Source organism: Quercus robur, chromosome 12, assembly GCF_932294415.1.
Source record: "Quercus robur chromosome 12, dhQueRobu3.1, whole genome shotgun sequence".
Taxonomy (NCBI): domain Eukaryota; kingdom Viridiplantae; phylum Streptophyta; class Magnoliopsida; order Fagales; family Fagaceae; genus Quercus; species Quercus robur.
The window spans coordinates 29,454,900-29,470,620 of record NC_065545.1 but is presented as its reverse complement, the minus strand read 5'-3'; the positions used below and the strand labels follow the sequence as shown (position 1 = coordinate 29,470,620).

Genomic DNA, 15,721 nt, shown 5'->3' with positions numbered 1-15,721 from the left:
TCAGGACGACCCCAAGGCTAGTTTGCCCAAATGATTTGCAATTTCCTTGGAAAATTTGTTTTACTTTTATTTGGAAGTGCCCGTTGTTTTGGGCTGTGTTTCTTTTTTTTTTTTTTTTTTTTTTTAATTTCAATTCATATAAGTACAATTGTCTCGTCCAAGATTGTGGACGAGTTTTATATACAGTTTCATTTTCACAACTTAAGGGGTTTTTGGACGTGGGTCGTCCACCCTTCTTTAAATTTCATGAAAAAATGAATGCTTCTATTTTCACCTTCCATTGTGTTTGAATACATACATTTCCAGTTTTATGTATGAAATTTTTATTTTCATCAGTCATATCATTTGAGACTATGTGATTCGTCCACCCAGGAATTCAGTTCGCCTCGTCTTGAGTATGGGGGTGAATTTTTTGTTACATCACCAAGATAGAGCAAATTGATTCCTTTCAGCTTATGTATAGTTCGTCTATGAATGACTTCCTTTTTGATTAGATTTTATTCATCATTCAAAATTATGGATGATCATTTTGTCATCCTTGATTAGACTTCCCAGTGATTTCTCGTCCAATGCAATGGATTGTTAAGCTGGTTTTGAAGTCTTTGTTCGTCCGTGTCTTGGACAGACACTTCTCGGATTTCATCTCGTCTTATGCTTTGGACGGATGTACCTTTGCTTCATTTTTAGCTTAGGTTTCATCTCGTCTCATGCTTTGGACGGATGTACCTTGTTTCATTTTTCCTTTTGAGGAAAGCTTATGGACGATATATCCTTGCGTCCAAGGATTTCATTCGTCCATGCTTATCTTTCTTTTTTGTGGATCAATTTGAATGAACATACAAAGGATTCCAATAATATACTTGAAAACACATCATATATATTTGAAAATCCAAACTTATGTAAACATTCGTCCACAGGCATGGCACATGCACGTGAGCTAGTGCCTTATTGAATTAAAAATACAAACCAACTCGTCCATGAATAGCACAAAAGTGAAAACACTAATGTACTTTCTAGGGGATTATTAAAATACTTAAAACACACAATAGTAGTAAACAAACACTTCTGCTCGTCCAGGTATCTTGTCCAAGGACACTTTTGTCAAGAGTCAGCACTTATTGATGGTATTTCCTTAGGTGCTCAACATTCCAAGGGTGTTCCAGCCTCCGCCCATCCAAAGTTTCCAAATAATAGGATCCTTGCCTCTTGCAGTTGATAACCCTATAAGGTCCTTCCCAATTTGGCCCAAGCTTCCCGTAGGCCGTGTTTCTTGTTGCCAAGGTAACCCTCTTCAGGACTAGATCCCCGACATTGAAATGCCTAGGCTTCACCATGGCATCGTATTGTCTTGCCATAAGATTTTTGTACCTCGCTGTCCTTTGTTCTGCATCCATCCTGACTTCGTCCATAAGGTCAAGGTTAAGACGGAGCTGCTTTTCATTTTCTTCAGCTTGAGACTTCCTCACCCTGTGGCTCGTCATGTGTACTTCTGCTGGTATAACTGCCTCACTTTCATAGGCTAGTTTAAAAGGAGTTTCCCCTGTTGGAGTTCTCACTGTCGTTCTATAAGCCCATAAAACACCTGGTAACTCATCCGGCCATACTCCCTTTGCCCCTTCGAGCCGAGTCTTGATGATCTTTAACAAGGATTGGTTTGCTACTTCTGCCTGGCCATTGGCCTGTGGGTGGGAGGGTGAGGAGTAATGGTTCTTCATTCCAAGTTGTTCACAAAATTCCCTGAAAGGTGTGTTGTCAAACTGTCGTCCATTGTCAGACACTAGTACTCTAGGTACCCCGAATCTGCATACAATGTTCTTCCAGACGAAGTTCTTGACATTCTGCTGCGTAATTTTTGCTAAGGGTTCGGCTTCCACCCATTTTGTGAAGTAATCTATTCCTACCACTACAAACTTCATTTGCCGAGTTCCAATTGGAAAGGGCCCCAAATTGTCCAGTCCCCATTGCGCGAAAGGCCAAGGGGCCATCATTGGCATGAGATACTCTGCTAGCTGTCTGGAAATGTTGCTGAAGCGTTGACATTGATCACATACTTTGACATATGCCTTAGCATCAGCTTGGATGGTTGGCCAATAGAATCCGCTACGGATGACTTTATGGACGAGTGATCTGGCTCCCGAATGGTTTCCACATGCTCTTTCATGAACCTCCCTCAACATGTAGTTTGCCTCGTCCGGAGCCAAACATTTTAAGAGAGGCTGGGAAAAACCTCTTTTGTATAACACTTCGTCCATAAGTACATACCTGGCTGATTTGACCCTGAGCTTCCTAGCTTCGTCCTTCTCTTCTAGAAGCCTTCCGTCCTTCTCTTCTAGAAGCCTTCCGTCCTTCAAGTATGACACTATTGGGGTCATCCAATTTCCGTCACCCTCTATCTGCAGCATTTCTGGAAGGTCTATACTTGGCATGTAGTGTACTTCATCCAACTTGTCCAACGCTTTATTCGCAGACGCTTCCTTCGTCAGAATATCTGCTTCCACATTCTCTTCCCTTGGGATTTGAATAAAATCAGCTTTTTTGAATTTCTTTACAAGGCGTACTACCTTCCTTAGATATTTCTTCATTCTATCTTCCTTGGCTTCGCATGTCCCATTTACTTGGCCTATGATCAATTGAGAGTCTCTCAAGACAAGTATTGAGTCTGCTTCTATAGATTTGGCCAACTCCAACCACTTTAAAAGGGCTTCATACTCCACTTCATTATTAGTAGTCTAGTATTGCAAACGAGCCTTGTACTTTAACTTGTCTCCTTCTGGCGACTGCAAAACAACTCCAATTCCTCCAGCATACAATGTAGACGATCCATCTACATGGACGACCCATTTTTTATTGTACTCTCCTCCAAGATCCTTATGACTCGGAGTGAACTCTGCGATGAAATCTGCTAGGGCTTGAGCCTTTATTGCATTTCTCAGTTGGTACCGAATGTCGAATTCACTAAGTTCCACCGCCCATTGAATCAGCCGTCCTGTGGCTTCCAGCTTGTTCATTGCCTTCTTAAGCGAATGGTCCATCATGACATTGATGATATGAACTTGAAAGTAATGTCTTAACTTCCTAGAAGCTGTTATCAGTGCAAAAGCCAATTTCTCTATAAGCGGATACCTTCCTTCTGCTCCTCTAAGTGCTCGGCTAGTGTAGTACACGGGTTTTTGTACTTTCCCTTATTCTCTGATTAAAGCTGAACTTACGGCGTGTGGGGACACCGCTAAGTATAGGTACAGTTCTTCTCCTTGCACGGACGTACTTAATAATGGGGTAGTAGTGAGATAGTCCTTCAGGTCTTGGAAGGCCCTTTGACATTCGTCCGTCCATTCAAATGCCTTCCTGAGGACTTTGAAGAAAGGTAAACATTTGTCTGTGGCTTTCGAAATAAACCTGTTCAAAGCAGCTTGTCCAGTGAAGGATTGGACTTCCTTGATATTCTTCGGTGGCTCCATGTCCAATATGGCTTGAATCTTGTCTGGATTCACCTCAATTCCTCTTTGCGAAACCATGAACCCTAGAAAATTTCCTGACGATACTCTGAATGCACACTTACTTGGGTTCAATTTCATCTTATATCGCCTAAGTGTTTCAAAGGTTTCCTGTAGGTCGTCCAAATGGCTTCCCTCGTCTATGCTCTTCACAAGCATGTCGTCGACATAAACCTCTACATTTCGTCCTCTCTGTGGACAAAACATGTGATTTACCAACTTTTGATAAGTTGCCCCCGCGTTCTTCAAACCGAAGGGCATCACTTTGTAACAAAACAAGCCTTGGCTGGTGATGAAGGAAGTTTTTTCCTGATCAGCTTCGTCTATCTTGATCTGATTATATCCTAAGAAGGCGTCCATGAAGCTCAGCAACTGATGGCCAGCCGTAGAGCCCATTAATTGAGCGATGCGTGGCAAAGGATAACTATCCTTGGGACAAGCCTTGTTCAAGTCAGTGAAATCTATGCACATTCTCCACTTGCCATTTGCTTTCTTCACCATCACAACATTGGCTAACCAATCCGGGTAATAGACTTCCTTAATGAACTGTATCGTGGTCAGTTTCTGAACCTCTTCCTTGATTGCCTTATCTCGCTCAGGGGCAAACACCCTCTTCTTCTGACGAACAGGCTTAAAAAAAGGGTACACATTCAATCGATGAGTGATTACACTTGGGTCGATTCTCAGCATGTCGTCATGGCTCCATGCAAAAACATCGATACTCTTTCTCAGGAACTAGAGGAGGTCTTTTCTTGCCTTCTCCTTCATACCTGTTCCAATTCTGGTGAATTTCTCGGGATCATCTTCTTGCAAAAGAACATTTTCCAATACTTCTGTAGGCTTTGCAACAACCCTTTTTTCCTCAATGCTCATTGTCTGCACCTGTTCGTCCAAAGCCATCATGGCTAAATAGCATTCTCTAGCTGCCAACTGATCTCCTTGTGCTTGTCCTATCCCGTACTCCATAGGGAATTTGACTGATAGATGGTAGGTAGATGTTATCGTCTTCCAACTGTTCAGAGTTGGTCTTCCAATAATGGCATTGTATGAAGACAAACAGTCCACCACGAGGAAATTGACTTCCCTAGATATCTACTGCGGGTATGACCCTACCACTACTGGTAATGTAATGGTGTCTACAGGCTGCACCTTCATTCCTCCGAACCCTATCAATGGTGAGCAAACTGGACGAAGTTGATCCCGCCCAAGCCTCATCTGTTGGAAGGCTGGGTAGTACAATATGTCTGCTGAGCTTCCGTTGTCAACTAACACTCTTCTAGTTGTATAATCTGCAATAAGCAGAGTAATGACAATCGCATCGTCATGCGGGTGATGGATCCTCTCAGCATCTTCGTCGATGAAGGAAATGGCCGGCTCGTCCATTTGTCTCGTCCTTGGTGATCGTCCAGAGAGCTGGACGTTTTGCACCACTTTGAGATACGTCTTCTTCGACTTGGAAGATTGCCCCGTCGAGCTCCCTCCAATGATAATCCTTATCTCTCCTAGTGGGGGCCGGGACGATTCCTCCATTTTTCCTTTCAACTTCTCATCTCTATGATCCCTTCCAATGAAGTGCCTCAGCTTTCCTTGTCTAATAAGATTCTCAATCTGCTGTTTCAGGTCATAACATTTATCCGTGTCATGCCCATGGTCCCTGTGGAAGCGACAATATTTACTTTTATTGCGCTTATTGGGATCTCCCTTCATCTTTTCTGGCCATTTTAGGGAAGGGTCATCTTTGATTTGCATGAGCACCTGATCAAATGGAGCGTTCAGGGGTGTATAGTTATGGCTTCTTCCCAAAGGACCCGTCTTCCTGTTATCTCGTTCCTTCTTATCTTCCGTCTGTCCCTTCTTTAGACGAGGGCCTTGTTCTGAGTGGCATGCTGGGTGCGCTTCCATCCTTTCAGCCCTTTTCCTCTTCTTGGCTACGATCGCATCTTCTGCATTCATGAAGTTCTGAGCCGAATGGACGAGCTCAGCCATAGTTTGAGGCTCCTTCTCATATAGCTTGTGGATAAATAAATCAGAATTAATCTCGTTGTGGAAGGCCGCCAATAGAAGCTTGTCGTCTACCTTGTCCATACTAAGGGCTTCTCTGTTGAAGCGAGTGATGAATGACCGTAGGCTTTCGTTCTCCCCTTGCTCTATGGTCAGCAAGCTGGACGAAGAACACTTGTGTCTTTGCCCCCCGATGAAGTTGTTAACAAACAATTTGCTTAACTCTTCGAAAGAACCTACAGAACTTGGAGGTATTTTGCTGAACCAAACTCGCGCCGGGCCTTTAAGGGTGGTAGGGAAGGCTCTACACATGATTTCATCAGGGACCCCTTGAAGGTGCATAGTTGTCTTGAAAGTAGCAATGTGGTCAAATGGGTCACGCGTTCCATCGTACGAATCTAGGGAAGGCAATTTGAATTTTGATGGTAGAGGATGACCGTTGATGGAAGCCGTAAAGGGAGAGTCAATTCTGTGGACCAAATCTTCTATAGGATTCATCCTCCTTATGTTCTCTTTCATTTCCTCCATGACTTTCTTTATTTGGTCCATTTCTTCTTTCAAGTGTGGTACCGTCCGTGAAGTGGTGCCTCTTAATTGACTTCCAATCTCAGGATTTTCTTTGTCGCCATGACCTTGTGTTTGTCCTCCTCCTTCATGTTCCTCACGTGTCTGTCTTCTCTGATTGATCTCCATTCTTAACTCTTGGTTTTGGCGAGTCAACTCCGCCATTGCAGCCGCCATAGATTGCACATGCTGAACAGACGATGTCTGCATGACTGGTGCGGATTGGCGATCACGCTGGGGATCACTTGAAGCGCCTCTGCTTCCCTGACGGCTTGGGCTAGTTGCCCTCGACCTGGTCCTGACCATCCTAACCCTTTGTCGCGGAAAAGAAAGTTGCAAAACAATCTGTTCCCACAGACGGCGCCAACTGATATCGCTCAGAATCAGTAAGGTGGATGATCCGGCTTCGGTGGGCTACTGAAGTGGTTGAAAGCCTACAAGAAACAAACATAGTCAAAGAGGAGACCGAAGAAGACCGGCCAAACCCCTTCCGATGAAAAAGTTAGCCTCGCAGAGAAGGGAGTTCCAAGTATTTGGGAGTAGCGTTTTAGAAAAGTTCTTACCTCTCTCGGGTTTAGACCGGTCCTTTATATAGGGATCCTGGGGACGGTTATTTGTCCAAATAACCTCCCCAGGATTTGTGGAAGCCAGCGAGTCTGGAGTTAACTTCCTCAACGGCTATTAAAATTGTAACTGCTAATGGAAGCTAACTTATTTGATGGATTCATGGTGATATTTATGGGTTTAACAACCGCTACAGAGAGTCGAAAGTCTTCCAAGTGTTGCGTATTCGTCCGTCTGGTGGAGGACTGTTTGGTCGTCCATGGACATCTGAAGGTCGTCCATGGACGACCTTCATGGACGATTTTATCGTCTATGGGAGACTTCATTAATCAAGAGTAGTATTATTGTCCATGAACACTTTTACTTCTTCTGGGGTGATTCTTGGTCGAGCTTGCTCAATTGGCTCTAGACGACACTTTTGGACGAATCGGAGTTTGACTAATTTTCTGCTCCCCTATCAGTACCATCTTCACATTGTGCAGCACCAACATCACATGTGACTGTACTTTTGTTACATTCGATGGTTCCTTTATTTTTTTCTCACATTTGATGGTACCATCCTCACATTGTGTAGTATTAACATCACATGTGATTGTACTTTTGTCGCATTTGGTGGATCCCTTATTTTTTCTCACATTTGATGGTACCATTCTCACATTGTGTAGTACTAGCATCACATGCGACTATACTTTTGTCACATTTGGTGGTTCCTTTATTTTTTTCTCACATTTGATGGTACCATCTTCACATTGTGTAGTACTAACATCACATGTGATTGTACTTATGTCACATTCGATAGTTCCCTTATTTTTTCTCACATTTGATGGTACCATTCTCACATTACGTAGTACCAGCATCACATGTGACTGTACTTTTATCACATTCGGTGGTTCCTTTATTTTTTTTTTCTCACATTTGATGGTACAATTCTCACATTGTATAATACCAACATCACATGTGACTGTATTTTGCCACATTTGGTGGTTCCTTTATTTTTTTTTCTCACATTTGATTATACCATCCTTATATTATGCAATACCAATATCACATGTGACTGTATTTTGCCACATTTGGTGGTTCATTTATTTTTTTTCTCACATTTGATGGTATCATTCTCACATTGCGCAGTACCAACATCACATATGACTGTATTTTGCCACATTTGGTGGTTCCTTTATTTTTTTTCCTCACGTTTGATTGTACCATCCTCACATTGTGCGGTACCAACATTACATGTGATTGTATTTTGCCACATTTGGTAATTTCTTTATTTTTTTTTTCTCACATTTGATTATACCATCCTCACATTGCGCAGTACCAACATCACATGTGACTGTACTTTTGTCACATTCGGTGGTTCCCTTATTTTTTTTCCTCACATTTTATGGTACCAGTCTTACGTTGCGCAGTACTAACATCACACGTGACTGTACTTTTGTCACATTCGGTGGTTCCCTTATTTTTTCTCATATTTGATGGTACCATCCTCACATTGCACAGTACCAACATTACATGTGACTGTACTTTTGTCACATTCTGTAGTTCCCTTATTTTTTCTCACATTTGATGGCACCATTCACATGTTGCGCAACCAACACCACATGTGACTGTACTTTTGTCACATTTGATAGTTTCCTTATTTTTTTTTTCACATTTTATGATACTATCCTCACATTGCGTAGTACCAACATCACATGTGACTGTACTTTTGTCACATTCGATGGTTCCTTTATTTTTTTTTCCTCACATTTTATGGTACCAGTCTCTCAAAGCGCAGTACTAATAACACATGTGACTGTACTTTTGTCACATTTGATAGTTCTCTTATTTATTTCTCACATTTGATGGTACCATTCTCATATTATGGAGTGCCAACATCATATGTAATTGCTCTTTTGTCACATTTTATGGTTCCTTTATTTTTTCCCCACTTGAATGGTACCATCTTCACATTGGGGAGTACTCATTTTCTGATTCTCTAACTTTCTTCTCCTCTCTCTCAGTTTTTCTATAGTCTACTTTTCTCTCTTAAGTTTCTTCTCTCTCAAATTCTTCTCCTCCAAACCATCTGCAAGAACCTATCTAGAGCGACGATTACTAAATAAAACCCTAAGCAAGACCCACAAAAGAAGAAACAGATCCCTAAACTAACAGCTGTTCTAGAGCCATACCTTTTACCACAACTTGTGCATATGTCAACTTGTAATTTAATTATAACACTTACACATGGATTCCACATTATTGGTACTTAATGAAAAGTAATTCAATGACCACTTAATACGTGTGTAAATTGTGACAAAGTGTGTGCTCTTAAATCTTTTTCATGAACTAATGGTTTTACCTTCATTTTTATGCAGAATTACACACACTTTTGTGTATTATGTTTCCTGATCAGTGGCTTAAGGGGCCAAGTGGCCATAACCCGGGCTTGACTAAGCTTGGAGTTTTTTCATGAGCGAAAAATTTAGGTACAATATATTAAGTTCTTTAATTTAATTAAAATATAGTTATATTGATTAATAAAGTACAAATAATATTATCTTTGCTAAGGATAATTAAATTTAAAGCCACTAATAATTCCTTCAATTTGGATATTTCACTATTAATCCTTATATATTGTAAGTATACACAAATTAAGAAGTATTGATACATTATTTAAAATAAAGATGTTGACAATTTAGAAAACATTTGAAACTTCAATTCCCAAAGAACATCTTAAGGATCTCCAAGGACAAGTTTTATTGAAAATAATTTAGTTGTTTATATTAAAAAGAAAATTGCTAAGAACTTAATATACATATTTGATTATGTCATGGGAGTAGAATTTTAACTATGGACGTTTCCGTTAGAAACACCAGGAGGAGCCAATTAAGTTACAAAACCATGGCATACATATTTGGTACTTAATTATGTTAAGGACAAAGTTCGGCTCTAACCATGTTTGAAGTATTGGGCTTTAATGATCAATAAGAGCTGACATTAATTAGTTCTTGTCATGAGTCATTTAATCCAATCAACTAAGTGAATCATGTAAATTACACATAACATGACATATATATTATTGGGATTCGGGGTAATTCTATCGTATCCCCCAAAAAAAAGAGGGGGTACGGTATCCACTAATAGGTAACCTATTATATCGGGTTATCTTTTTCTCACATTTGATGGTTCCATCATCACATTGTGTAGTTCCAACATCACATGTGATAGTTCTTTTGTCACATTTGGTGGTTCTTTTATTTTTTTCTCACATTTGCCAGTTCTATCCTCACATTGTGCAGTTCCAACATCATATTTGATAGTACTTTTATCACATTTGGTGGTTCCCCTTATTTTTCTCACATTTGACGCTTTCATCTTCACATTGTGTAGTACCAACATTACATGTAACATTTCTTTTGTTACATTTGGTGGTTCCCTTATTTTTTTTTCTTCACATTTGAGAGTTCCATTCTCACATTGTATAGTTCTAATATCACATTTGACAATACTTTTGTTATATTTGGTGGTTTTTTTTTCTCACATTTAACGGTTTCATCCTCACATTATGCAGTACAACATCACATGTGACTGTACTTTTATCACATTCGGTGGTTCCTTTATTTTTTTATTTTTTCACATTTGATAGTTTCATCCTCACATTGTGCAATTCTAACATCACATTTGACAGTACTTTTGTCACATTTAGTGATTCTTTTTTTCCCCCCTCAAATTTGACGGTTCTATTCACACATTATGTAGTATCAATATCACATGTAATTGTATTTTTGTCACATTCGGTGGTTTCCTTATTTATTTTTATTTTTTATTTTTATGTTTGATGGTTCCATTGTCAACATTAGACAATACTTATGTCACATTTGAAAGTAGGTGCTTATGCTTGTTCTTTTACCTAAACTCGCTGTGAAAGTAGTGCAAAAGCCTTGGTAAAACTGAAATATTTATAAGAAACTACAACAACAATAACAACAAAAGGCAAAGAAAATAATGGCCCAAATTTGTTGGACATCTTTTTTAGTTGCAACTGTAAATACCTATCTAGGAACAAAAGCTATAAATACATTTCTGATCATTTCATCGATGAGCGAATATATAAGAGTGATGACATAGCTCCTCGATGCATGATGTTCTATATAAGAAGTTGAAACAATTTTGATTATGGTAATGAAAATTGCAAGATTGGTGCCAAAATTTGACACTCCAGATTTAGTGAATGTACAAGTACAATTATAAGCATTCAACTGTTGTCATCAGAAACAGGATGCACAGCAGGCTACCTATTATTTTTTCCTACAAAACTCATATTTCCTAACAATTGAACTGGAAAAAAAGAACAAAATTTGGTAAGATATTCATCACCCTCAAGCTTGAAATGTATGCAGTAGAAAAGAAACAAGTACAAAAATTGCAGCAGACCAAAGCCACCAGTTTGATCTTTCTTAGCTTTGGCATTTGAGCAAAGAAAAGTGTGACACTCAAAATGAATCATGAATTATCAGAGCATCATAGCTGCTGATCAAGAAACAGGTCTTTAGGAGATCCCAAGTATTCTGAAACATTTGTAACATAATTTTTAAACCAGGAGGTGCTGTGAGTCAACCATCCAGTCTGAGTCAGTTCTTGCATTTCAAGCATGTTTTTCCTTTCTTCATCCAACAGTATATCTAGCCACCTCTTAGCCATAAAAACTTTGATAGCTTTAACCCCTTCCTTGACAATCTCCACTATTGGTATTACAAGAGGATTTTGGTCCAGGTTGAGTTTGGTCAAATTATCAAGCGGACCAAATGTATCAGGAAGAGCATTTCCCTCCGCTAACCAAAAAAAAAAAAAAAAAACCCAAATTTCAACACCACACTAACAAGAACCCAAACCCCCTGGTCATCAAAAACATAGACATAACAAGTTTGGAAAAACCGAATCCTTATGAAGCATTTCAACAAGCACTTTATGTGCCACCTGAAAAGAAATAACAAAATTAGTACCTCTTCAGCACAGAAGTATTGCCTACATTGTGGTACAATGAAATTTAAGAGCAAAATCAAAAAAAATTCTCAAAACCCAACAAAGAAAATAGGGTTTTATTTGATCTTTACCTTAAAAATCAAAAGATTTGATCCTTTAAGAAACCTTCAGCGGTTGGTAAATGGGGATATACCGACGAGATGAAAGTGAAATTGATGGACATAAGGAACCCATTTGAAAAGAAGGAATCTGGGTTTTTTAAGAGAACACCAGAGAGGGAGGACGGGAGAAGGTTGGAGAAGAGGAACCGCAGTTTTCCTTTTTGGCTTTTATATGTTTACTTGGTCTACCGGTAATAGGTTTTCCACTAAACTAAAATTAACGGTTAAGATTAAAACAACATAGTTTTAATGGCTGAGATTTGTGTGGGTACCATACCCACTAAAAATATAGGGGGTACTGGAGAAGGATTAATTCGAGGGTTGTTTTACATTTCTACATGACCAATGCGAACGATCTTATAAGCCTTTCACTGTAAGTCGGTTTTTTCTTCTTTTCTTTTCGGCGAGGAGTTGTAAAGATGGCAAAACAAGCTAGTACTCTTTTCCTTGAAGAATGGCTGAGGAGCATTAGTGGCTGTAGCAGTAATGTTTACTCCACAAATTCTTCTTCCTCATCGGCCCGAGCTATTATTCAAGCATGGGCTGAGCTTAGAGACTCCCTTCAAAACCAATCATTTCAACCACATCACCTCCAATCCTTAAAAACCCTCCTTAACTCTCAAACTTCTCTTCATGTTGCTGACCCACAAGCAAAAATTGTTCTTTCCATTCTTTCCTCTCCACACATATCTCTTCCAAATGAATCATATCCTCTCTTTCTTAGACTTCTTTATATCTGGGTCAGGAAATCCTTCAAACCCTCTTTGGTTCTTATTGATTCTGCTGTGGAGGTCCTCTCTCACCTTCTTAATGCTCAATTTGATTCTAGGAAGAGTCCTCTCTTGTTTTCCGAAGGTGTTCTCCTTCTGGGTGCATTTGCTTTTGTGCCTTCTTTGTCTGGAGGCTCTAAAACAGTCTGCTTGGACATGCTCTGTAGGCTGTTGGAAGAGGAGTACCGATTGATTGGCTCATCCGGAGAGCATATTTCGGATGTTCTTGCTGGAATTGGGTATGCTCTATCTTCTTCTGTGAATGTTCATTATGTTAGAATTTTAGATTCTTTATTGGGGATTTGGGGCAAAGAAGGTGGGCCTTGTGGTAGTATTACTCATGGGCTCATGATTCTGCATTTGATTGAATGGGTGTTGTCTAGTTTGATCAATATCCGTTGTTCTGAGAAAATAAATGTTTTTGCCCACGAGGCTTTAGAGACTTCAAAGGCAAACTATGTCCCATTTGCCGTTGTCATGGCTGCAGCTGGAGTGTTGAGGATTGTCAATAGATCTAAAATGAATGGTCTGGGGCTAGATACTGTTTCCAAATTAAGGGGCTTTGCAGAGGATCGGGTAGAATCTTTTGCAAGAGCTATTATTTCTAGAAATTGTGTTACGAATGCAGATAATGATCCCACATGCAGTCTTCTACTTCAGTGCATTTCATTAGCACTGGCTCGAAGTGGCCCGGTTTCATCCCGTGCCCCTCTGCTAATGTGCCTTGCTTCTGCATTGTTGAATGAAATCTTTCCCTTACGACATTTATATACAAAAGTACTTGACTTCCCACATAGAAATTCAGCTAGACTATGGCATGATGAGGTCAAAAAGCATTTGGAAAGTGTTCTTTTTAAGGAAGCAGGGGCCATAACTAGTGTTTTCTGCAGTCAATATGTTTCAGTAGATGTAGAGAGCAAGGGTGTGGTGGAGAATCTAATATGGGATTACTGTCAAGATATCTATTTGGGGCATCGACAAGTAGCTTTGATGCTACGAGGTAAAGAGAATGAACTACTTGGGGATACAGAGAAAATTGCTGAATCTGCTTTCCTTATGGTTGTACTTTTTGCATTGGCTGTCACGAAGCACAAGTTTAATTCTAAATCCACCCAGGAAACTCAGTGGGACGTATCAGTACATATACTAGTTTCATTTTCTTGTTTAGAGTATTTTCGGCGCATTCGTTTACCAGAGTATATGGATACAATTCGAGGGGTTGTTGCAAGTGTTCAGGGGAATGAGTCTGCCTGTGTCTCTTTTGTGGAATCTATGCCCTCTTACATGGATATGACCAATGGAACAAGTATGGTTGTCTACCATTTTAACTGTTGATTAAATTTTTATTCTCCACTTTGAGGCCCCTAATGATCCCCTCTCCCCCCCACCCAAATTTTTTATGTGTAGACATTGCTAACCTTGATAAGATTTGAATTTTTGTCTTGTAGAGTTTTCATTATCTCAAAAAGTGGAGTATGTATGGTCCAATGATGATGTGCAAACTGCTCGCATATTATTTTACCTACGAGTGATTCCAACTTGCATTGAACATGTTCCTTGCCTTACACTTAGGAAGGTTGTAGCTCCAACTATGTTCTTGTATCCTTACACAAAACAGCTCAATTTTATAAGAATTTCAGCTATTATATGTCATGGTGAACATTTTGCTTCCTTATTACAAACTCAACTAGATACATGGGACATCCAAATGGAAAAGTTGCTCGAGCCTCACATTCCATGTTTGCGGCATTCATGTCCTCTGGGAAGGATCTTGATCAGGATGAGAGAGTGTCATTAAAGGAGCAGCTTGTTTTCTATTACATGCAGAGATCTTTATTGGTATTGAAAGCAATTAAAATAATATTAATCAAACATGAGCTTGATCATCAAAGGTTGGATGCTCACACATTTTTAGTTGTAATGTAGGGATATCCTGCCATCACTCCTTTTGAGGGTATGGCTTCTGGGGTTGCAGCCTTGGTCCGAAATCTTCCTGCTGGAAGTCCAGCCATATTCTATTGTATTCACAGTCTTGTGGATAAGGGCAGCACACTCTGTGGTGAAATCTATGCTCAGGAGGCTGATTTGTTGAGGAACAGGCAAGGAGATTCAGATGCTTGCAAGAAAATCCTAGAGTTGCTTCTACGGCTTATTTCCCTTGTTGATATACAGGTCATTTTATTCTTTTTTATTTTTATTTGCAATTCCTCATAAAATTCCAGTTGATTCTCCCCTTCGTTTCTGTTTACCATGTGAAAAGTAGGTCCCTTATAATTTATTATTATTCCACCTCAAACAATCGTTATGGTGTGCTAAAGTTTTAGGTTTCAGAGGAAGATATTGCAATTAAACTGAAGCTATATATAGCAAATTTCAGATATTGGAAGTTCTCAAAATAGAAGTTGTAGAAAGGACTTACTGCATCTTGTCTATTCCCTCCCATTGTTCGACTTATTAATATCTGCATTTGTGTATTTGTCCAGGTGCTGCCAAACTTGATGAAGTTGTTGGCACAATTGATTGTCCAGTTACCAAAAGATAGTCAAAATATGGTTCTTAATGAGTTATATTCACAGGTTGCAGAGTCTGATGATGTTACACGCAAGCCGACTTTAGTTTCATGGCTGCAGTCACTGTCTTACCTTTGTGCTCAAGCTACAAGCGAAAGTTCCACCCCCAAAGGGGTGCAAAAAGAAGTGAACATGACTTCTGCACATAGCACAGACTCATTAAGCCTTACTAGACTAAATGCACGACTTTGAGACATTGCGGTGCAGATTTTGGATTACCCTCCCCTCCTTTTGATGGACTTTTGTTCCTTAATTCTTTTGTGTGTCTAGTGCTTGTTGCTGAATATCTCAGTATGTTTTCAGGAGTAATATATAGAAATATGAACTTGCATCAGTTATATTCTTGTTCACCTCACTAATGCAATAAATACATAAATCACTTGTAGTTTCTATATGTTCATACTTTACCACTCATCTTAACACTGTAGTTAAAAAATGATGATCTACATTTATTCATATATATACATGAATGGTTTTTCTTTCTGTTTTCGGCTTGTGTTCTGGGATTAGTACTTAAGCATTTCCAGTGCCAACCTCTAGAAACCCAGACTTCTGAGGGTATAAATTTGTCAGTTTGTGGGTGTAAACTTGATGGTGTATATATATATTAGTTGATTGCAGATCGAAGTCAT

At 39.5% G+C, this 15,721-nt stretch overlaps 2 protein-coding genes across 4 annotated transcripts; one reads left to right on the top strand and one right to left on the bottom strand.

The window, feature by feature from the left end:
• Window positions 1–4,586: 4,586 nt before the first annotated feature.
• LOC126708359 (uncharacterized) lies at window positions 4,587–5,396 on the bottom strand. The gene has a single exon (XM_050408148.1). The coding sequence runs from the start codon at window positions 5,394–5,396 to the stop codon at window positions 4,587–4,589; it is 810 nt and encodes a 269-aa protein (XP_050264105.1).
• A 6,661-nt stretch (window positions 5,397–12,057) lies between these two features.
• On the top strand, window positions 12,058–15,483 carry LOC126708615 (uncharacterized). 3 transcript variants are annotated; one of them, XM_050408427.1, is made up of 5 exons: window positions 12,059–13,825; window positions 13,968–14,118; window positions 14,211–14,358; window positions 14,446–14,691; window positions 15,096–15,483. In XM_050408427.1, the coding sequence occupies exons 1-5, from the start codon at window positions 12,169–12,171 to the stop codon at window positions 15,279–15,281; spliced, it is 2,388 nt and encodes a 795-aa protein (XP_050264384.1). In that variant the 5' UTR covers window positions 12,059–12,168; the 3' UTR covers window positions 15,282–15,483. The 3 variants fall into 3 exon arrangements, with proteins under 3 accessions (XP_050264385.1, XP_050264384.1, XP_050264383.1); XM_050408426.1 differs by having other exon boundaries at window positions 12,060–13,825; window positions 15,003–15,483; XM_050408428.1 differs by lacking the exon at window positions 15,096–15,483 and having other exon boundaries at window positions 12,058–13,825; window positions 14,435–14,637.
• The last annotated feature ends 238 nt before the right edge of the window (window positions 15,484–15,721 follow it).